Source organism: Leuciscus leuciscus, assembly GCF_965113295.1.
Source record: "Leuciscus leuciscus genome assembly, chromosome: 6".
Classification (NCBI taxonomy): Eukaryota; Metazoa; Chordata; class Actinopteri; order Cypriniformes; family Leuciscidae; genus Leuciscus; species Leuciscus leuciscus.
Genome location: NC_138730.1, coordinates 118,107 through 142,681, shown reverse-complemented (window position 1 = coordinate 142,681; position 24,575 = coordinate 118,107). Strand labels below are relative to the sequence as shown.

At 40.0% G+C, this 24,575-nt stretch overlaps 1 protein-coding gene across 2 annotated transcripts; it reads left to right on the top strand.

Annotated features, from left to right (window-relative positions):
• Positions 1-566: 566 nt before the first annotated feature.
• On the top strand, positions 567-14,707 carry LOC309502117 (uncharacterized protein). Of its 2 annotated transcripts, none has more exons than XM_082174368.1 (5): positions 567-692; positions 7,526-7,608; positions 9,025-9,136; positions 9,754-9,835; positions 11,762-14,707. In XM_082174368.1, exons 2-5 carry the CDS (start codon positions 7,527-7,529, stop codon positions 13,772-13,774), a joined length of 2,289 nt encoding a protein of 762 aa, XP_082030494.1. In that variant the 5' UTR covers positions 567-692; position 7,526; the 3' UTR covers positions 13,775-14,707. The 2 variants fall into 2 exon arrangements, with proteins under 2 accessions (XP_082030494.1, XP_082030493.1); XM_082174367.1 differs by having other exon boundaries at positions 11,747-14,707.
• The last annotated feature ends 9,868 nt before the right edge of the window (positions 14,708-24,575 follow it).

Below are 24,575 nucleotides of genomic sequence, written 5' to 3'. Positions count from 1 at the left end.
CACTGGGTTCCTGAATAAAACTCAGGACCAGCAGTTTCAGAAGATGCATATAGTGTCTTCTACCTCATCACAAATGTGAATGAGTTGATTTAAAATCATCCAAAGTCAACATGGTCTATGAAAGTCCTTCCACAGCCCTTCTGTAGCAGCGGAGGAGCTGCAGGACAGCACACAGCACCTGTAGTAGAACCACAGTGCAGGAGCTGTAAGAGTGAGATAACAGATGGACTGGTCATAGTAGTGAATCTAATACGTATGATAGTGGATGTTGAAAATCCCCCTTCCTGCCCAGTCCTAGGGGGCGGGACTTAGCCTTAACCTGTCAGGCAACACCTGCACATATACGAGGCCTGGATGAAGCCCTGCCCAGTCCTAGGGGGCGGGACTTAGCCTTAACCTATCAGGCAACACCTGAGCATATAAGAGGCCTGGATGAAGCCCTGCCCAGTCCTAGGGGGCGGGACTTAGCCTTAACTTATCAGGCAACACCTGCACATATAAGAGGCCTGGATGAAGCCCTGCCCAGTCCTAGGGGGCGGGACTTAGCCTTAACCTATCAGGCAACACCTGAGCATATAAGAGGCCTGGATGAAGCCCTGCTCAGTCTGTCCCTGTGTTTGCTGCAGAGAGTCCGACTGCACCTTATAGTGCCCAGCTTTCCCCGTTGGCTGAGCACCGGACGCAATATTTGGGTAAGTTATGGATATTTGTTATAGTTAATGATGTTTATTAGAATATCTCTGTTCACTGATTATTGTTTTCTTTTGCCTTTTAGCTGTTAAAGGTGCCCTAGAATTTGAATTTATCTTGGCATAGTTAAATAACGAGAGTTCAGTACATGGACATGACATACAGTGAGTCTCAAACACCATAGTTTTCTCTTTCTTATTTAAATCTCGTTTTTGAAAAACACCCCTGAAAAATAGGCGAATCTGCACATAACACCGACTGTGATGCAACAGTCAGGATCATTAATACGCCTTTCCAATACTTTCCAAACAACACATTCACGCGCTACACAGTTCGCTGTTTTTTGTTCTTGATTCAACGTGAAAAACCTATCATTGTAAAATTATACGGTGACATTATAATAATTTACATGTTTTTACCATGCTAAAAATAAAATTGTGACTGCTGACGTTATGAGTTAACGTGTAAAGTTAATGCTATATGCTAGTTAACGTTTAGGTGGAAGTTCTAGAATTGACGTGACAGTTAAGTTCTTACTGAAAATAAAAAATAAAATTACCACTCAAAAGCGTCCATTTCCAATCTTAAAACAACTGGTTGTTCCTTAAAATCGGCATCTTCATCTGAAACAGGCTCAAACATGTACGGTTGAACGCCTCATCTCTCCATTGTCACGCTGGACATCAGGGACCTGTTTGCTGTCACTCTGAGCTAATGTAATGAGCCCGCAGTGAAACAGCCAATCAGAGCAGAACTCCTCATTACTATTCATGACCCTTCCAAATAAGGTAAAAACAGACCATTTCATTCTAGGGCCAATTTCTAGAGTTGAAAATGGACCTGTAAAACCATATCTGGACATTTTAAATGCCCTTAAATAAGCCACATACCCTCTATGTAGATATCAGAAACAAAATTAAAATATTATTTCAACACATTCTAGGGCACCTTTAAATCATCTGTCAGTCAGCTACATAAGTGAACATCTTTGAAAGGACAATAAACTGTCTAACAGCTCTCACCTCTGGGCTTCATGTTTTAACTAGGGATGCACCGATTGGGAAATTCTGGGCCGATACCGATACCGATGTTTAACATAACAACTTGGCCGATGGCCGATGCCGATGTTTTTTCTTTTTGTTATTTATTCCTTCTTTTGTGCCATGGAAACATACAAGTCTTTCGGCTCTTGATCACACTATCCTAGAATGAGCACAAATTCAATCAGACCAATTTATGAAACAAAAAAAACCTTTAATGTCACTTTCTGGTTGACAGTTATAACCTTTTTTATAAGTTCTTTTTCAGTTGTTATGAAGAGCAATATGAGAGAGAAATTTGGTAATCATTGTCTGACCCAACAAAAAAAACATTATAATATTCATTTTATTTTTCGTGTTCGCATTTATGAGGGAAAAAACACGGGTGAATGTTCATACCAAAATATTAAATTTTAAGCGTGCACGCGCTCTTCTGCGAGAGAGAGAGAGAGAGAGAGAGAGAGAGAGAGAGAGAGAGAGAGCCCCGACCGCGCGCGCGCTCTCACTCACTATTCAGAGCGGTCAAGCTTCCCCGTACTTTTTGACAAGAGTCCTTGGCAGGGAGGCCAGAGTTTCTTTGCAGCTCAAGTCGGCGGCGGAGTGTACAGTTAACGCTCTATCTGTTGACGGCGCTGAGGGAAAAGCTCCCCCCACTGGAAGAAGCAGTCGCCGCCCATTTGTGTCCTCCTGCGCACCCATCAAAGCCGTGCAGAACGTCTTCAGCACTCGCGGATCGTGCATACTCCGCCGCTTCTTCTGCTACACACCATGGTCGTTCTTTTCTCGAGAAAAGGAGTTTTCTCATAGAAAATAAATAAATAAATGCGTCATTGTACCCAGCACTTCTGAAAATGCACTTCCGAATGCGTCTCTGTCCCCAGCATATCAAACCAAACTGACGCCCATGTGACATCGGCGAATGTCATTTTTATTTCCCGATGGCCGATGGCAGTTAACGAGGCAAATATCGGCCGTTACCGATGTTCAGCCGATGCATCGGTGCATCCCTAGTTTTAACGGGTGCAGAGGCTTTTTAAAGAGCACAACTACCATAAAGTTTCTACAGTGGTAATAAAAGTATTAATCGAGCATGTGTAAAACTGGTAGTAACATCACGAATGATCGTAAATGTAATATTAAAGCATTAATAGTATCAACCTGGAGGCCGCACACCTCCCCAGTGACAAGAAAATGCTTGTTTAAAGAGAAGGTAAGGGTATTTAGGGTGTATTCACACCAGGAAAGTCCGATAGTTCACTTGCTTTGGTCCGGACCAAATAAAATGTTTTTTTTTGTTTTTGTTTGGTACGGTTCACTTTCACACTGCTCTTTTTGCAAGTGAACCAAAATTTGTAAACAAAACCACACGTGTGCTAAGGTCGTCCATTCAAGGATTCTCAAGTAGGGAAATCAGGAAGTGCAAAAAATAAGGCTCAGCATGGAGATATTTCGTACTGCAATATTTGTTCTTTTACTGATTTTGTGTTATGCTCTACAAACGCAATATGAAGAAACTAATGAGTATCATATGATACAATGTCATCATTCTATACGATGTTGTAATTCGGATTTTGAGAAGACGACAATGTGCTGCAAGACGGTTCCGTCAAGCATTTATGCGCGATTAGACTAAAGAGAACGCTCTGTATGTGAATGTCCTGATGCATACACTCATTCATTCATTCCATTCCAATGATGCACACACGACGCGCAGAAAGACACGCAACAGTATCGTGTGGCCAGACAGCGCGCCGGAATGGAATTCTCTTTCGCACTTGAACGAACAATAACACAAACCATTATGCCAAAATGTCCGTTGTGTTAAGTATCCTCATAAGAGCATAAGAGCAATCAAATAATTAAATGAACGTAAAGGCGCAGTGCTTTCTTGCAATTGGGTCGGTTCATGTTCACATCGTAAACGAACCGTACCCAGGGCCGGCGGGTGCACTTCTGCCACTCTAGGCGAAAAACAATTGTGCCGCCCCTAGGGCTGGTCCGAATACCATTTTTGAGCTTCGAAGCTTCGGTAGTAATGAACATCGAATATTTGAAGCTTCGGGCAGAGGGAGCTGAACATATTCTTCTCTCTAATAAAGGCAGGAATCTCTATATGTCTGTCTTTCTGTTTGCATTTTGATTATTTGGAGAACCGTTCATCCAATCGACTTCACAAGGGAGTGCAGTATCGCATTTGGTGCAATATAGATGGACACACGAGACGCAACACGTTCAGAATTTATAAACTTTTAGTATACAGAACAGCGCGAGCGGGAAGCGGCGCACCTCACGCGGGCAGGGCTTATTTGCTTATTAAACGCACACTCACAGGTCTGTTAACTTAAGCAATAGGCTACTTTTAAGGTAGTCTAATATTTTTCTGATTAAAAAATTATTGACACAGTAAAGGGTAGATTTAAATAAAGAAAAACAAAATTTAAATAAAGAAAAACTAAATTTAAATAAAGAAAAAACGAAATTTAAATAAAGAAAAACAAAATTTAAATAAAGAAAAAACGAAATTGAAATAAAGAAAAAACGAAATTTGAAAAACGAAATTTAAATAAAGAAAAAACGTAATTTAAATAAAGAAAAAACGTAATTTAAATAAAGAAAAAACGAAATTTAAATAAAGAAAAAAGAAATTAAGTTAAATTAAAAACGAGATTAATTTAGATTGATAATAACGGGTAAAAAGGCTAATACATTTTGTTTCTGTTATTCTATTTTCCACTATGTCAAAGCAACGCAGCTTAACCCAAAACACAAGCTCAGGCACTTCTGTCCACACACACTCCGCTGTTCTGCTCTAGCCAGAGAATACCCCCGTTGTATGAACACTTTAGTAGGCCAAGAGGAAGCAAATATATTAGGTTGGGTTCCTTCAACTGTCCATCCTATTAAAATGGCTATAGGCTATATAAGATAATTGTAAAAAAAAAAAAAAAAAAAGAAAAAAAAATGTTTTTATAGTGTGAACATATTCAAGCGCGAATGAGAACCGTTTCGAGAGGGATGCCAGGTGTGTAACATTTTTTTAAATAGAAATTCCAGTAAGGTTAGCTGTGCTAGCGGCCTCTTGGTTCTTTGGTGGACTTGACGGCGTGTCATCCTTGCAAATACTCCCTGGATCAATATATTTTAACAACGAACCCCTCTGTTGTTGGTGTGCTTTCTCCTTCAAAAGTCTCGATTCATGAACGATCCGTTCATTGCGTATGTCAGGTGACAAATGGAAAGACTCGGAAGGTTAAGTCATTATTATGTTCCCTGTAAATTATTTTTGACTGCATTATAATGATTTTCTTAATTCAGAATATGATCAACATTGCGTAGGTGGATGTGATCGGGGAATTTGGCTGTTAAAAGTAACATTTAAAGCCACTTAAATTATGCCACGAAATTAAGCCACGAAATTACTCAAATAAAGATTCGTTCATTTTGATGAACGAGATCGTAAAAGAGAGTCAGTAAAATGATCTGAACTTCCCATCACTCAGTCATGACTCGTGAGAGCAGGGGGCGGGGCGGGGCAGCGGCAGCTCAGCGAATCATATAGCCTATTTTGTGAATTGTTCATCCCGGTTGACACACATTTTGCCGCCCTTACAAAAGTGCCGCTCTAGGCAATTGCCTAGTTCGCCTATATGGACGCGCCGGCCCTGACCGTACCAGAGTTCGTTTGGAACCGTACCGAGACCACCTCTTCAGCTGGGTCTCGGTTCGATTGTTTGGTCCGCACCCGAGTTCGATTGCTGTATTCACACCTGCCCAAAAGGTCCGCACCAAGGTTGGAAACGAACTAGAGTTCGATTCAATCGAACCAAACAAGGCAGGTGTGAATACACCCTTAGTTTGGGTTATGGTGTCAGGCACTGGATCACTAGCCACGTTTCCACTGTCGGGCCAGGGCCGGGCCGTGCTAGTGCGTGCCAGGGCCAGGGCCAGTCGCGTTTCCACTGTCACTTCCGGGGCTTGATCGGGGCTTACTTGGGGCCAACGGCCAGGATTTCTGGCCCGTCGAACAACTTGGGCCAGAGCGGGCCAGCTCGGGCTAGAGGAGTGGTTACGAACAGAGGCGGAGTTTACCTGAGTCGGGAGACGGCAGCGCCGGATGATTCTGTCAGCATTAAAGAGTTTTAAAATAATTTAACTCGCGTTCATGTTTGAATGCCTTGTGTTTGTGATGCAAAAGACTATGCGCGCTAACCATTACCATAGTAAACATAGTAAACGCTTGAAGATACGCATAGTAAAAAAAACATAGTGAACGCTTGAAGGAATCAGACCAATCATAAAGGCTATCACAGTCATGTTTTTATTTTATCTGTCAGTAGCCTACGTCTCATCTCATTATACCGGACTATCATAAAATAAAGCAACTTTTTTTTTCGGGAGCTTCCTCTGTTTCTCTGACGGAAAATATCTGTATGGGAGTCGAGAGAGTGCTAAAGCTCCTCAGGTCGTATTTTTGGTGGCATATATTTGTAGAAATTATCATTCTTTCTAAATGTGATGTAAATATGTCCTGTAACTACCAGATAAACAGTAACAGACGCGACTGAAGAAGAAAGTGTGTCCTCTTTCTTTTGTGAAATAGACCTAATGGTAATTTATTTCTGAGTGACTAATGTGCAATTTTGACATAAATTAATTCATTATGATCAATGTATCACTTTTTATTGTAAACCTGTGGTAAAACATCGATGCTTGGGTTTTAAATATTCAAGTAAACAACAAAATCTGCCAGCAAACGGCCGCTTTTATCATGTTTGTTTTCAACGCTGTTTCCAGTGATTGCTGATTAGTTTTCTGATAAAACTTCCATTTGTTGGTGAATGGGTTAGTGTGACGTTGTTCCAGAGAGGCGTGTTACGGGCGTGTTTTAGTGAAGCGCTGTGGAGCTTCTGGCCCGACAGTGGAAACGCAGGCCCGGTGCTATTTGCCCGAGGCTATCAGCCCGGCCCGGCCCGTTTAAAGCCCTGGCCCGGCCCTGGCCCGACAGTGGAAACGCGGCTACTGGTGATGGGAATTATGAGCTGGATCTTATAGATCTGTTCCTTCCCGAGAGCGGCTCTTTCGGCACGGCTCACTGCCTGAGTTACATTCGTAGCTTTAGCTGGAAATAAATCTGCAAAAAAAAATACAAGATGGTTACAAAATAACACCCTACTAATTAAATGAAATAGTATGGTTAATAAATAATATCACCACTCTATACGGACACACTGTAATTAACAATTAGTAAAAGTAATTAGTGTAAGGGTGATTTGTTCTGTGTCATGCTTTGTTTTTTGGATCTCAGATGAATTTGTTCACTTAAAACAGCCGACTGGTGGGGGACTGGTGGGTACTCGTGGGGGACTGGTAACGGCAGCCCACGTAACGTCTCCATCATGCTAATAGTTGGACTATTTGGGTGGCGATGGAGCAGTGGATTAGACACATGCCTTTCGTGTGGGAGACCTGGGTTTGATTCAATGCGCTTTGGATAAAAGTGTTATCTAAATGAGTAATTATTATTGTGAACGAACATGTTTGTCATGAGCTGCTGCATTAAGATAGTTTTACTTTAGTTTTCTCTCTGCGTAACTATGACTGTCTGACTAGTTACTGGCAGCTATAACAGTCAGTGGTTACTGTAAAGCTCTCTATCTATCAGGAGAGGATCTGAGACACAGCAGCCGGAGGACAGCAGAGGGACACCAGATGTTAAGCTGAAGTAATAACTGGAAAGGGTCGATGTATCACTACTTATCGATGCATGATAATAAGAAGTGTTCAATGTTTTGCAGAATGATGGCAGGTGGGATAAAGAGCCGGAGGACACTGAGTCTCCTGATCCTCCTCATCTTCCTCAGCCTCACTGAACTATTTGGTAAGAAATATTTTACATTTTAACACGTTCAGGCTCTCTTCTACATCTTTAAAGTTTCAATAATATTTGATTTGGCAACACCAGCGGTTACCGAGGTAATAAGGTGAATAAACAGCTTGACACAAGACACAATGTGTGAAATCAATAGTGTATTACAGTTTTTCTCAGTGGCTCTGGTACATTTCATTAATCATCCTTAACACTAAGAGGGTTTCTCAAAACTATTAGTTCAAACAGCAGCAAACAGGGGATTATCTGCAAAAGCCCAAAGTCTTCTCTCAAAGTAAAGCTTTGTGTCAGTGAACATGTGTCTTTGGTCTATCAGTCGATGTGTTCAACATGTTGTCAGTAACAGTGTTTTCTGATGTAAACTATGACTGAGGTTTGAATTACAATGACTGAATATGCACGAGGCTGCATCTTTCTGTACGAGGCATATGAGTTTCTACAGTACAGTCATACATTACCATAGGTGTCATTTACACTGGGGATGATGGGCCCTAATATGAGCCCCTAAATGTCCCCACCACTTTTCAACACAAAGTGACGCCCTTGCACATTAATGTATTTGGGAGATTGATTGCAAGAGATTAGACAATGATTCACATTTGTGTCTTGAACTGTAGAGAAACTGTAAAGAAAAAGAAAAGACTGTTGTACAGCATTGCAGATCATCACAGATCGTTCCTGTCTGTCGGGCCACAGATGCTCATCCAGATCATCACAGATATCAGTTCAGGACACATTTACAAAAATAAAGTCTAACAGACATGTAAAACAAATATGCTGACAGATTGTGACAACCATTTAGCGAGTAGTGACTTATGCAACAAACGAATGCCTTGATGTTTTTTGGGGGGGGGGTCAGACTATTCACCAGAGAACCAGTAATAACACATTGTGATCAACAGCAGACATCAACAGCAGACATCAACAAGTTGATGGATAAACAACTGTTCATAATCATTTGCATGAATGTGTCAAATTACAATATCTTGAAAAGAGAAATTGCTTTTATGAAGTGACCAGATGATGTGGAGGTTGAACAAGTCGGGTTTATTTTAGAGTTTCACTTCTGATCTGAGAAATGTACCAAAGCCACTGAGAAGAACTGTAATGACTGAGGCCCAGACCAAGTGTTAGGGTAACCTAACCTAACCCTAACCCTAACCCCCAGAGCCCATTTACCAGGAGAGATTTCTCTAAATACTGAACTGCCCTTATTTGTTTTAACCAAAACACTGAGGAAACCTTGTAACTCCTACACCAAACTAACTCATACAGTCACAGTAAGTGTGGGTTAATACTCCAGGAGACACTCACTGAGCTGCTGAAATATAACAGACATTTTAATAAAGACGTAAGCCAATAAGCATGAGGAACACCTACATACAAAGTATAACATGTTTGTTTCAGAGGTGAAAGATGAGTGGCAGGAGCTCCGCCCCGACATCGCTGCCCTGCACCGCCTCAGAGGACTGTCTGAACACATGTTTCATGAAGGACTCAAGAACCCTTCAGACCAAAGGTATCTGGAGAAATGCTTAGAGAAATATCTCAGGAACGCCTTGATGGAATTTCATTTCCTTTGGCACAAAAGGTGCAGAGGTAGTTTTAAAACATTCTTAAAAGTTATGATCGATGTTGTGAAAGAATCCCCAGGACAATTAATTGATTGTAGTCATTTTCCAAGCACAAATGCCAAACATTTGATGGTTTCCAGCCTCTCAAAAGCGATAATGTTCTAATAATTAATAATTTCCTTTGTCTTAAGGTTATATTAAATTGAACATGTTTTGTTCAACTAATTGTCCAAAACCAAAAGAAGACATACGATGACATCAACATGTGTGAACAGGCATTTTTCACAGTTTTCTAATCTTCATGAATTGATAAACTGAATAAATAATCCACAGATTAAGTTGAAGTAAAAACAAATAAGGATGGACATTTTTATACAAATAAAATGTTTAATTTTGCAAAATATTTCATTTATACCAATGTGTTGTTATTCTTCTTTCTTAGGGAAGGAACTCTCAATCTTAAGTCATTAACTTTTCACATGGTCTTTATCAGGTTTTAATGAATTTGTGTGATTATTGTGTGAATGCAGCCTCTATAATAAGCATGTTCATCCTCTTTCAGGGTGGACATTGACCAGAGTGTGCAGGGTCATTCACAGCAGTGTGAGGAGGGGTTTACGTCCTGTGGCACTCAGGAGGAACAGGTTGGTGGACTTTAGAAGAAGAACCAGCTGAGTTTAGAAGAACTGAAGTCAGTACTGGAATACAAATCTATGGGAAGAAATATGCGTCACTAGAAAATTAATTTAATGAATAATAATAATAATAATAGTAATATATCAGGCTACAAAGCTGTACTGTAATTCTCTAGGAGAAATCGGTGAGACAGAACATTTAGCAGCAGGAGTCATAGTTGAGACTCGAGGGAAATACCTTGCTCAGTCACATTCATTATTTTCCTCCTTAGGAGAAGAAAATAAACAATAGTAGAGCGACTTTGGAGCGCTCACCCTGACCAGGATGTAAATCCCAGGCATGCTGTTCAAAGGGCAACAACTCTGCCACTGTTTGCACTAAACGCTGAACAATTGTCTTTTAATATAGTACAATACATACCATATTTACCAAAACGTCCTCAACATTATACTCAAGTAAAAGTATAAAAGTATTCCATATTAAATATACTTAAGTATCTAAAGTAAAAGTGCTTATTATGTCAGTTCTGTCAGTATCTCAGTTCTTGCATGCATTCAGTCCTTAATGAATTAATCTCTCTCAACATTATGTCAAAGTGGTCGATGATCCAGTTGTGCTGGCTGTGACAGTCGTATTCATAGATTGGCATCAAGTTCAACAGGCTAACATGCTAAATAAAAAGTAAAGCAACATAAAAATGCCAAACTTACAGGTTCGGTATCATCCCATCCTTGCACTTCGGTTGTGAAGCAAATCAAATCAACATTTGTAACATTTCTGGTCCTCTTTGTAAAATGGTTAGACACACACAGTTTTTGAAGAGTGACAGAAAGGGTAAAAAAGATATGTGAATCTGCACTCGATTGATCCTCCTCAAGGAGCCGGATGTGTGTTTCAACAATTTGAATTTGACTTGTGAAAACTTAATGTGAAAGTAAATAGACAGATTTATTGTCAGTGAGGGGCGGCGCGGGTGGGGCGGCGCGGGTGGTGCAGCGCGGGGGTGCGGTGGTTAGCACTGTCGCCTCACAGCATGAAGATCGTGGGTTTGAATTTTGGTCGTTCTCAGGCCTCTCTGTGTGGAGTCTGCATGGGTTCTCTCCGGGTGCTCCGGCTTCCTCCCATCGTCCAAAGACATGTAGGCTAGGTTAAGTGGTGTCTCTAAAATTGTCCTTAGGTGTGAATGTGAGTGTGAGTGGTTGTTTGTCTATGTGTGGCCCTGCGATGGACTGGCGTCCTGTCCAGGGTGTACCCCGCTTTTCGCCCGATGTAAGCCGGGATTGGCTCCAGCCCCCTGAGACCCTGTACGCAGGATAAGTAGTTGACGATGGATGGATTTTCAGTGAGGAACAAATTCAGTTTCACAGCAAATTTATTCAATTTCATAATATTACAGTCAGTTAAAAAAATATTGGAATTAATACATTAAAATGATTCAATAATTTAAATTGAGCAATTCAAATTCAAATCTAAATTCAGTTTCTAGTGACACATACAGGTGAAACTCGAAAAATTTGAATATCGTGCAAAAGTTCATGTATTTCAGTAATTCAAATTAAAAGGTGAAACTAATATATTTAGTATATATAACTATATACATATGCATGATTATACATTTCTGTATTTAAAATCCTTTTTTAATTTTATTTCATGTAATATTCTAATTTTCTGAGATTTTGAATTTGGGGTTTCATAAGCTGTAAGCCATAATCATCAACATTATAACTTTTGCATGATATTCTAATTTTTCGAGTTTCACCTGTATTTCTGCCCATACAGTCAGTGTTAAATTAATAAAACGAGTTATTAAAAGAGTTCAACATCAGAAAACATGGAGTGAGATACCACATGTTTCATAAATGATTATCTTGACCTAATCTTTATTTATATTAAATGTTTTATATATTTTCATTTTCCAGCATGTTGATGAACAGAAGATAAGTGCTTCAGAGATCTCACACAGCTACAGCCAAACACTTCTGGTCATGACTGACAAAGACAAGCCAACCGAGGACAGAGTCCAGCAGGAGACCAGCATGGATCCTCATTACTCAGTAATAGTCAGCAAAGAATGCCTGTTCAATGTCTCGTGTGTACCAGAAGCAGACAGCGACACTGTAGTGAAGATATCTGGAAGAGTTTCAGAAGATGGACAAACTGTGTCTGGCCTTAAAGCAGTCTTAGAAACAAACCAGGAGAATCACCAGATCTACCAGGTCATGAATCAGCCTGACTCAGTTTCTCTCTACCAAACTCCATCAAGACCGGTTGATCATAGCACACAGTATGACCACCAGCAGATCCTCATTATGCAGGATGACCCTACTGTCAGAAAAGCTGCTGCTTCTCTTTATGAGAAACATCCAACAGTGACCTCTGTCTACGCTCTTGATGAAAACCAGAGACCCAAACTGACCCACGGTGCCTCTGTGCCTCTGTCAGAGGACAGCCGACTGACGCTGGTAGGCCACGGTGAGAGAGACAGCTCTGGAGAGATGAGACTGGCAGGGTACACAGCTCAAGACGTCGCCAAAATCATTCAACACACCTTCAGGACGGGCGACAGAATCAAAACAACCAGTGTGGTGGCCTGTGAGGTCGGGTCAGATAAAGAGTTTGTTGAAACCCTGATGAGGGAGCTCCATGAGACCGCCAACATCGAGACAGAGCTGCACCTCAGGAACGCTGTGCTCCAGGTCAGACACACAGGAGAGATCATCACCCAGGAGATCTCTGAGGAAGGGGTGCAATGGAGACATAATGATGACAGCAAGAAGGTGGTGGCAACCCTGGATAGGAACGGAGACGTAATTATCAGAAATGAGCCTGGCAGGAGAGGAGAGGAAGTTTTTACTAATGAAAGAAACTTTCTACAGCCCCCCCCAAACACAGTTACCTACAGAAACAGCTGGCCTGATAAGCCACGCAGATTTATTGACCAGAATGTTTTTGAAGAGTTAATCCATGCTAAACAAACTGCTCTTAATGAACTTGAAGCTCTGTCCTGGGCCTTCTTTCATGCAGAGCTGCCACTTCCACAAAAAGTAACAGCCAACCTGGACATAAAGCAGAATATTGTAATAGGGGAAAAAGAAAAAGATAAAAATAACCAGCTGGTTAAAATTCAGTGGATAACGGATCAGAAGGGACTAAATAATCTTCTTTCCAAGTGTTATGAGATTAAGACAGCAAGAGATGTCAGAAGAATAATCCGTCATTATGCAAAGGATGGAGAAGATGAGCTCACATACCTGATGGTCAAAGACTGGATATACGTTGTTAATCCTGTAAGTCTGTATGTGTATCCAGTTGGAAAAAGGCTTGACCAAAATCAAAGAGATGATGTGACAAGGGATAAAGTCAAGAAACTTATTGAGGAAAAGACAGACAAAGTAGTGTACAAAGAACTTCGAGGTCCAATTATTGAAACACACATTGAAAAATATGCTAAATATGTGAAAGATATTTTTCGTGGAGAGCAAACTTCCCTACAGCTAGATGATGGGCTCACGTACACCTCATATTTCACTGCATCAGTTATAGCTGAATCTGCTCGAAACTTTCGGACATTTCCTCTGATTCTTATGGCCGTGGAAATGGTTGAACACCCAGACAAAGAAACCAGAGAGAAAGGAGAGAATTTTCTTTATAAAGAGCATTCAATGGCAAGAGGAGGTAGTTGGATTAACCCTAACCTACGTGGATTTAGCGGCTCAGCAACACCTAAAGATTCCAGCAACCCAACTGCTTCCTCTAGTCAGTCTCAAGCCTCCCGAAGTCGCAAGGCCCTTAAAGAAGTCATAGAGAGAGAAGTCAACCTGTATAATTCGTGGATAAATACAATAGTATTGGATGTTGAAAAGGTAAGCGCGATTGCAAAAAAGTTCGATTTAACTGAAGGTGATCCAGCTGAAAATTACAACGATTTTAAAAACAAAATTAATTAGTGAACAAACTCCATCGCACACGATTCCTGATGAAGGTCGTGTGACTGAAACGTTGTTGTTAATAAATAATTTTTTTAATTGCAAGTAACGATAGTGTGCGGAAGTTCCTTATCTACAAAAACAAAATTAATACAATCAGTGGAGCTTCATCATCTGGCCCATAAGGAGCCTACACTGACGGCTACGTAACTTTCCAAGACCTAAACGTACCAGACCTTCCATGGCCACACCATCAAGAAAATGACACACACAGCCATGTCTAGTGTGGACTCTTTAACTGGTGAAGACTGAAAAATGTACTGTTTAATGTTTTTTTCTTTATTATTTTTCTTTATTCATTTTCTTTATAATTTCATAATGTTTTTTGTGAAGTCAGACTATGTTTGCACTTGAGTGCTGAGCAGAGAGCTGGTAGAGTTATATTTTGCTTCGAGGTAATGTTCACTTAGCAGAGATGTTCCAGTGATGATGATGTGTAGAGCTGCTCTTTGTGAGAAAAGGAATGTTTCAACAGATGCAAATGTACTATATGTATATCACTAATGTATACACTGAGAAATAGTTGCTTAATGTGGATAGTGGATAGTGTACCATGTGAAAGCATGGGGTAAATTCCATTTTCCAACATAAGCATTAGATATACAACATGTTTTTCTACCTTACAAGGACACTGTAAGTCTCTCTGTGATGTATATAAGCTCAATCTTACTGTACCACCTCAGAGAAACATTAAGGCATGAGGGGGTGAGAGGAAGGTGGAAACATAGAGATGAAGGAAGTAGAAACCCAGCGAAACCGTTTACAGCTAGCATGATGGGGTGAGAAGATAGAGAAATGGGGAATGAAGACCTCCTCTCATGTAGCCTTATTGTTATATGCCTGTTTCTCTCTGTCTGACACATGATACATGTATACAGGGGCGGACTTTACCATTAGGCAAAGGTCGGCAATTGCCTTGGGCCCCGAGCTACCTAGGGGCCCCCAAAATGCCCCATTAACTTATGCTTAAGTTTTTTTTTTTTTACTTTTCGCAAATTATATATTTCTAAAACTCCATTTGCAAAAATGGCATCAAATCATTAGTCGCAGAAAGGAGGGGGCCCCCCACCTCACTACATTGGACTATTCCATTATCTTACGCATCTGCGAAAGTGACAAGTCTGTATTGCGACAAAAAACTGACAGAGAAAAAGAAGTGTGACAGAGTGTAAGGAGTAGTAGAGTAAAAATGAAGCGAAGCTACCGAAGCGGTGCTGAAAAAAGGAGGACAAATTGCCGAATAAGGTAACAAACTTGTTTTGTGATGCCCGCTGACAATGACAACAACGCTAACGATACAGGAACTACACAAACAGAGCAAGATGAGTCTAAACGTGAAAATGAAAAGTTTCGAAGTTACCCAAGAGTCTCAAATAAAAGAAAAAAAAGACTCGGATACTGTAAGTATTTAGGAAAGCTGCTAACGATGACAAACTTTTTTATGGCTAGGAACAACAAACGTCCAACGCACAGAAAAATCGTGAAGCAAAACAGAGCAGTTTAAATTACTTATGATATGAAAAATCTCAGCTCTCGGTTTCTGTCAATTCTATTACGAAATTCAAACAATAAATACCCTTTGGAGCTTGTAATATGACGTGACCGATCCCTAGAGGCACGTGAACTGATCATCTTCGGTAATAACTTACCAAAATGTAGTATATTCCTTATTCATAAATAATATCGACCAATCAGTGTTTTTCAACCGTGGAAAGAGGTAAAACAGCTGGAGAACAATCGTCACATAACGTTACCTCAGGAAAGCCATTTAATTACCATAATATAGGCTATAGCATGTTAGTTGACTAGAAAAATAAGATATAAAGAGTATTTAGCTAAATATGTGTAGCCTACTATATTACTTATTTAGTATATTGTTTACTAAAACGCATTATGTTCATAGTTTTTTTTTTTCTTGAGAAAAATTAACGTCTATCTTGTGTACCTAATATGTATCTAAATGAGCCAGTATTGAATCAAATCACAAGAATTGAATCGAAATTTGTCAAGCAAAAATAAAATAAAAACAGAGCTTACCAGAAATTGTACCATGTAAACATTGTGACGTTTCTGTTTAGGTGTGAATAAGAATAAGTGTATGCAAGGTTTAAAGGGGAAGCTTTATTTCTCCTCTCCAACCTTTACCTGCCATTCAGTCTGTAAAAAAAAGATTTTTAAAGGTGCAGTGTGTGATTTTTAGACGTCACAATATGTCGATCTTCATAGAAGGGGGTTCCCGCGGTTATGTAGGCCTAGATATAAATGACTCATTCTAAGGTAATAAGAACATAACGGTTCATTAAGTAAGGTTTTTATGCACTGAAAACATAGTTATATATTGCATTTATGTCAATAGATCCTCAGAAATATGACACATTGCACCTTTAAAGATCGGATGGGGGGCCCATACATACCTTCGCCTTGGGCCCCCAATTTGCTAAATCCGCCACTGCATGTATACATAATAAATCTCTTGGCAAAAGTAACTGGTGTAGCTTCCGTGATTCAACAATAATGGGAGGATTTCTATATCTACACCGGGATGTGTGTGTACAGGGATAAATGTGCCGTTAGCTGATGTGTTTCGTCTGGAGATGTGTAAAGCCTGATATAATCAGTGTAGGGAGTTTATCATCCGTTGTCTACTCTGCTCTCAGCACCAGCGCTGAACACTGGGTGAGGATGTGCCACAGTCTGCAGAGCATTGCATTATCACTGAGCTAGGATTACAACAGGCACATCTGATGGTGAATGTGTGAAAACTTCACTTTGTGGCCCTGAGATGTCGGCAAACGCATGGAAACAAACTCACAGCCACAGGGGTGACGGGTATGATTTTTAGTAGAGTGGATGAAAAAGAAAACTGTGAAAAAGTAGTGTACGTTTTTTGAAGAACAAATTAAAACAACTGTAAATTATTTAAATTGTTATGTTCAAACTTTTTTATTAAACCAAATAATATTACAACACAATGGATCACAAACTATTGACACTTTTTTTTTACATTAAAACTAAACCAAAGAAAATACCCACCAACTATAAAAAATAAAAAAAAATAAAAAAAAAATAAATATAAAAAAAAAAAATTCCGAGAACTTCTTACTTTTTCCAGTTTCAGAAAAAACATGGTATCCACTAACCATTGGGAGGTTGTTGGAGGCTTATTAGATTTCCAGTGGAGCAAAATACGGCATCTAGCTAACAAGGAGGTAAAAGATATAACATCCAGTTGTTTGGAATTAAACTGAGACCAGATTTTTGGTACACCAAAGATTGCTATGGTGGGGCAAACATCAATTCTAATTTTTAACACTTTAGACATAATTGTAAAGTACCTGACCCAAAAATTTTGCAACAAAGGACAAGTAAAAAACATGTGACTCAAATTGCACAAAGGTGCATGACATCTGTCACATCTGTCTTCAACATTAGGAAAGATTTCAGATAGCCTGGCCTTGGAAAAATGAATTCTGTATAATACTTTAAATTGTATGAGGCCAAGACAACACAACTTATCGTCCAGGCCCTGGTCATCTCTAGGCTTGACTACTGCAATGCCCTTCTGGCTGGACTCCCAGCATGTGCGACCAAACCCCTACAGATGATCCAGAATGCTGCAGCTCGTCTTGTCTTCAACGAGCCCAAGAGGGCCCACGTCACTCCTCTGTTCATCTCTCTGCACTGGCTACCTCTCGCTGCTCGCATCAAGTTCAAGGCACTGACGCTTGCTTACAGAACTATCACAGGCTCAGCTCCCTCCTACTTTCACTCACTCCTACGAGTCTACATCCCTACCAGACACCTACGATCGGTCAACGAGCGACGTCTCGTGGTTCCATCACAGAAAGCTACAAAATCACTTTCCAGAACATTCTCATTCACAGTTCCATGCTGGTGGAACGCTCTCCCCACCCTCATCCGGAATGCAGAATCCCTGACAACATTCGAAAAAACAGCTGAAAACCAATCTCTTCCGTGAGCACTTAACCTTATATAAAAAAAATTAAAAAAAAATTAAAAAAATTCCTTTCCCTTTGTAACATCACTTATCAGGCTTATGCTACTCTGAATAATACCTGAACTTCGTATTTTGAGCACTTCCTGCGTTGTTGTTGCTTTTGCCTCTTTATGATGACTCGCTGAATTTAGTCCTAATTTGTAAGTCGCTTTGGATAAAGGCGTCTGCTAAATGACTAAATGTAAATGTAAGACGTGCACAAATTGTACTAGAACGTATTCTGTCCAGTGCGCCTGCCCACCAGTCTTCCTCAAAACGTTCCCCCAACTCCCCCTCCCACGCTCTTTTAATTCTGTCGATAGAACAATCACTTAGACCTAAAAGACAACCATAAATTCTTGAAATTTGTGACTTGATACGGATTGAGTTGCAGAAACTCTTCCCAAACCAGCAACGGGGGCAGAGATGGGAACCTAGAAAATAAGGTAGCAGAACAGTGTCTAATCTGCAAAAAAATTATTTAAATTGTTACATTAGTTTTGTAAGCTAAAGAAAAACTATATTTTGTTAAAGGAGCCCTCACAACTGGGTCTTATGCCTGTGCTTTTGGATGAGTGAACACATGGTCAAACAAAAAAAAGTATACAATTAAACAAATATACAAATTATATATCCAGTGCTTTAATTTCAGTAATGTCTACTGACATTACTGTTCAGGAGTAAAATGGGCTAAAAATACATCTAATAAAGTCAGATGTAAAATAACACTGCACAGTTTATCATAGATAGATTAAAGCTTATTTCATTCAAGAGCTGTGACTGATTTTCTCTTTGTCTTTTGTTGTTTGATTCACATTAATGGAGCAATCGTCAGCAGGATTATTAGACTGCTGCCTCTTTAAGACCAAATGCAGATCTAATCATTATTACGCATCATATTTTCTCCCAACTATTAACGCCCATACTTAATCCTATTGTATTTGTTATTTCCCCAGTTGTAACCTGGCTTCATTGCTGTGATATCTGTGAGGAATTGGATTTAATAGGACTGTTTAGCTAATCAAATGATCGATCTCCTAACTGGCACTGTATTGTGTGTTGTAACGTAACGTACGTCGGCGTAATGGCGACCATCAGAAAACTTTATGGATACAAACAATATTTTATAGTTTTATTAAGCTGTTCTTGTCTTTACTAAAATCAAAATTAGTCTAATCAAAGGGAAGAGTGCTCTTACAAATCACGAGGGAGCGATTTGACCGCTGATTTTGGCTAACCTAATAGACTCGCTGTTTTTGCTGATGCTGAATCATCTTTAGCATACAATACATTCATTACAAATGTAACTTTAAGTTAAACGTGTATTTAAACTACACCTGGGGAAACTCACTTCGCCTTCAGAGGCTCTGGGGCAGCTCAGTCTCTCCAGTCGGGTTGCAGGACACTGCGTACTGCAGACAGATGCACTGTCCAGGCTGCCCTGTTGCCACTGGTGAAATTGAAATTTCGCGGGGGTCGCTGCCGTGCTGGTGATGGGTGAAACCATTGTGAGGGGGAGGGGATTCTAAATCGGCGATTTCTGTTTGAGAGGAGTTTGGTGCGGGTCTCCTTGGCCTTCAATGTGTAGGCTATGAACATAAAATATACTTTAAAAATATTATCTGATTAATAAATGGGGTGGCAACAGGGGTGGCAAGACTGTATCCCAGGGGTGGCAGCTGCCACCCTTTCCCACCCCGTAGATCCGCCTCTGCCTGCTAAATATAATGACACATATCTGGTGCATTTTGTGAGAATAGAACCATATGAAATGTCAGTAGAATAAAATGCATTTTTAGTTTTAGAGAGGATATTGCAAATCTGCGTCACTCCCCCTAGCTAAATATAGATCCATCTGCCTTCTAGCTTCATTATTTCAGCTGGAAATGATTTGTTATCATTGTTCTGTGGTTGCCAATCTGAACAATTTATGGAGAAATCCACCCTTTTTGTGCACAGGGAGGGCTGTATCTCTGCTTTCTGAAAACAGCTGCACTCCCCATACGGAAATGTAATATATGACATTTATGTCCCTATATCGTTAGTGACGCCGTCATATATGCTAAATATAAGACAATATATTGCTATCACATATATACATATCTCTAGATATATGTTGATATAGGTTTATAACATATATAAATTTGCCATATTAAATGAGTATATTGACATATATTATTATGATGTATATGATTATTATTTATATAATACTGTATGTTTTGACCATATATGTCACCGATGTTTAATTTATATATGCCAAACTATTTAAACAACATACATACATTTTACATGCCTATGGTTTCCTTATTCATTCCTTGTTTTCCTTATTTGAACAGTTTGAACTTTTATCAAGTCTACACATCCACATTTCATTTCAATTTCTATCCCATTTTCGAATCTTTTATAAATAAAATGTATTGTTTATTATTATTTTACCTCTTCTTAACCGGCTCATAAAAACAAAACAAATACTACACAAATTCTATTTGAAAACATACATTTAATTATTTCATCAATAGCCATATATCAATATCTATATGTAAGAAAGTACATACATGCACTACATATGCAGATGCATACAGAATAATATACAGTTGTGTTTGTCTTTAAATTAAGGACCCTAGATTTTCTTGAACGCATTTCTCTAACTCAGTGGTTCTCAAAGTGTGGTACGCAGGCTCCCTCTTGTGGTACGCAGAGGAATCACTGAATTTCGCACGTAAGATCAAACCATAGCTGTCAACATTGAACATTGAAAATAAGGGAGATTTCCCGGAATACATCCCCAAAATAAGGGATTTTTTTTTTTACACGATTCTTACCCACAAACTTTTAAAAAAAGCACTAATCATTAACAGTCTAAAGTAGGGTGACCATACGTCCTGTTTAACCAGGACATATCTGGCCAGGATTTCGAGATCGCCCAAAATGCCCGGGATTCGGCTTTTGCTTTCTACAGTCACCATTCATCATTATGTTTACATTATTACATTATTTGACTCTGACACGTACGTGCCAGCTTTGCAGGTCATGCATTCTGCTTCACACGGATCCCGATCGAGACGAAAACACAGGGATTTTCTTAGCAATGCTAAAACGCACATCAACCGATCACTTGTTTAGCGTTCATGTAAACACTACATTCATATTCACCAATCGGAATTAATTCAGTCCTACTGAATCAGAAGGTGTGCATGTAAAAAAAATGAATGGCGACGAGAAAGCAAAAGCCGTATCCCGGATATTTTGGGCGATCTCGAAATCCGGCCGGACATGTCCTGGAATATGGTCACCCTAGTCTAAAGAGTTTATAACTACACAATATATATTAAAGAATGACAGACCAATGGATATGTTTAAAGTGCTTTATTTATGAACAAAGTAAATATAACACATTTTCATTTGCTACAACGTGTTTTAGCTTAATGTTGGGAGACAGAGTGAGAAAGAAACAGAGAAAGAGACAGACAGAAAGAATGTGTGTAAGAGGCAGTTGAACAAATGGATAGAGACAGTAAAGACAACCTTGTCACCCTTCCTGGTGTGAAGCATGAGCACTATTCGGTTGTTAAGTCGTGACGTAACCACTCTCCGATAATACTCTTTCCGGGTCCAAAGTCCAGGTCCTCTCTACCTACCTACCGCTTTCGCTAGTGTTTTGGTTATTATTGAGTGTTTTTACAATGCCGCAGTGCTGTGTCCCGAGCTAACTCACTTCAACCTCGTAAATCTTCTTTTTCATTGATGCCTGGACTCTACCCTTAATTATGCCACCTGAGTGATGAGCTACACTAACCACTCTGTTGGTGTTAAAGGAATTTAAACCCTTTTTGACCGCCAAGGGTGCCTCACTAAGAAGGACGTGATCGTAAATAAATGTACAGGTTCCACCATTGTTATTTCTGGACGAGAGGAGCGCTTGGACCCGGAAAAGGCTAAACGTCACGCGTGACGTCAGACTTAACAATCGGATTGTATACATATGTGGCTGATTTTGCATTTCTTAACACTTTCTGTGAGGGAGTGTATAGGTGAACCTGACCAGTGTGGTTTATTTTACAAGATAGCAATGCACACACAGTGCTGGAATCCAGTGCCATCCGGTTGGATGTAACAATCTTGCTCACCATGCTAAATGCCCTTTCTGAGCTTGCGTTACTGTGTGGTATACATAACAGTGTCTTTGCAAGTCTCGCCAACTCAGTGAAGCTGTCATTCTTTCCTACCAGGCCCCAGAACCTGTCTATTCTTGGTTCTTGTGGGAGATCTTTGCTATCAGTGACTTGGGAATCAATTAGCTCCTCTCTGAGCCTATCCTCATTCATGAGAAACTGTGGGAACAGGGCACCTAGCCTTGACACTGAGAAAAAAAACTAATTAATTTATCATAAATGTCACAGACAGCCTGTGACTTAAGACTAAAAGGACTTTTATTTTGAAAGGACTGCTGAAGTGCATGTACACCCATAAACAGTTTACACCAATACACACACACAATCTACATGCCGGCAAAATAACATTGTATACTAGATGTGTGGTTATTTTTCTGTTTAGGTGGTGTGATAGGCTCTCTGCTTAGTTCCATGTTTTTTTTATATAATTTTCTTTTCTTTTGTTGGTTGTTTGTTTTGTCTCAATGCTAAATGTTTTGTTTTGTTATATGATTTAACATTCAAAGAAATCACATCAAACTCATTTACAAATGTTAACAGTTTATTTCCCCTGTAACAAACTATATATACACATAAAATACTGTTACTCACATTGTGGGTCACCTCTCTACTGGCAAACCCATGTGCAGCGACGGCTGCCATTTTAAAGCTTCTAATTGCCCAATTGGAAGGGCACTTTCATTGTCAGTGACATCACAGGGGGAAATCAGGGAAATTATCATTTCTCAGACATTTTTCTTTGCAATGTTGAGACATCATTTTGTAATTAATAGTGTGATGCATAGGTTGCATGTTAATACCATTTGTTTAAAATATTTGTGTAGTTTTATCTTGCTTTAAAATGATCATTTATACATGGTATGTTCCAGAAGTGGGAGGAGCCTAACTCTATAAAACGGCTCCTGGTAGCCATTGTAGCAACAATGATGTCAGGGTTAGGTTAGGGGAATGAAAAATCCAAGATCTGGGACCCTTCGGTCCCAGAAATGGCTTTGCACTGGCCCACTTTCTGCTGACTACTAAAGGTCACCCAAGGTCAAGGAAGGGAACGATGCCGTGCTCCAACGTCCCACAACAATGTCCACTCAGCAAATACATAGATCTGTATATAATATTAGTAATAATATCAATAATAATAATAATGTTAACACCAATAACCCGTCTCATAATATCTGTTTTATATTATATGTCTGCCCACCCACGTGTATGTTTTTATTTTCTTGTCTATATGGTTTTGTACCATGAGTGTAGTAAATAAGATGACCAACAGGTAAGTAGGGGTATATTTTTGTGTAGTGAATGGAGTAATTGATATTTTTGAATGTTTGTTTTTAACCTTCTTGCAGGGGTCGACCAGAGAGGGCTAACAACGGTCGGGGTAGGCGACCGAGGGCCGTCCAGACCGGATTAACAGGTAAGTAGGGGTAGATTTTAGTGTAGTGAATGGAGTAATTGATATTTTTGTCTGTTTGTTTTTAACCTTCTTGCAGGGGTCGACCGGAGAGGGCTAACAACGGTCGGGGTAGGGTTAGGGGAAAATCGATCCAAGATCCCACCTGAGGTAAGGATCTGGTTATGCACGGGCCCTCGCACAACTGGCCGCTTCGAACACAAACACAAGGATGGACCAAAATAATGTCCAGAGAGATGTATAAAAATATAAAAGAGGGTTAAATCACCGTGGGTTACGCCAATGAGGGCTTGATGCAAGAAAAACTCCTGGTAGGTTTTAGTGAGAAAGTGAGAGGGGCATAAATACAACTTACCCACGTCTGTTTGGACGAAGGGTTAGGTGAAGAGAAAATCCATAAAGTGTCCGAAGACACTTCAGGCTGTGCACTGGCCCTCGCTGCAACTGGCCGCTCCCCACACAAGCACCAAAATGCCCCAAGAAACCCAGAGAGAGACACGCATATAATTATAAAACATTAAAAAGAGGGCTAAAACGCCGTGGGCTAGATCCAAAAGGGCTATATTGCCGTGGTTTATGCCAACAAGGGCTTAATTTTTACAAAAAACTAATGGTAGGTGTTAGTAAAGAGTGGTGAGGGGCATAAATCCCACGTCTATATGGACATGGACCCTTTTTGGAGACGCTCAACGTCACAGTGGACGGAGGAAAAATCAATGTGGCTCTGCAACATCACTCAGACCAATGATGGCGGCCATTTTAACCAACTCCAGACCTGTATGGGTCGAAGAGAAAACTTTCCAAGGCTTCTGCTACATCACGAACCCCCAAATGATGGCAGCTGTACTCATTTTTACGGTTTTGAGTCATTCAGGCATACTTTCACGACGCGTTTCGAGCTTTCCCAAGGCTCCTCATCTGGTGAATTTAGAATGACAACTCTCTCAAATCCCTCTCGGCTTCCTCGTGTTCGAGGGCGTGGTCACACTTGATTTTATAGCGGACTTCAGAGGGCGGGCGCCCCTCCCACATTTTAACTAAAATACCTTTCAGCACTAAATGGTGCTTCATAAATAGTTTTTGGACTATCAATAAATAAATTTTTCATTTTAATATTTAATAATTATACACATACACCCACAGACATCTCACGGAACATCCAGATAACATGCACGAGGTCCA

What these genes read in the sequence shown, in the direction of transcription:
- LOC309502117 (XM_082174367.1), top strand. Translation starts at nt 7,527, where the DNA reads ATGATGGCAGGTGGGATAAAGAGCCGGAGGACACTGAGTCTCCTGATC. An exon ending in CAGCCTCACTGAACTATTTG is followed by an intron (nt 7,609 to 9,024) that starts GTAAGAAATATT and finishes TGTTTGTTTCAG; the next exon opens with AGGTGAAAGATGAGTGGCAG. An exon ending in GTGGCACTCAGGAGGAACAG is followed by an intron (nt 9,836 to 11,746) that starts GTTGGTGGACTT and finishes TTCATTTTCCAG; the next exon opens with CATGTTGATGAACAGAAGAT.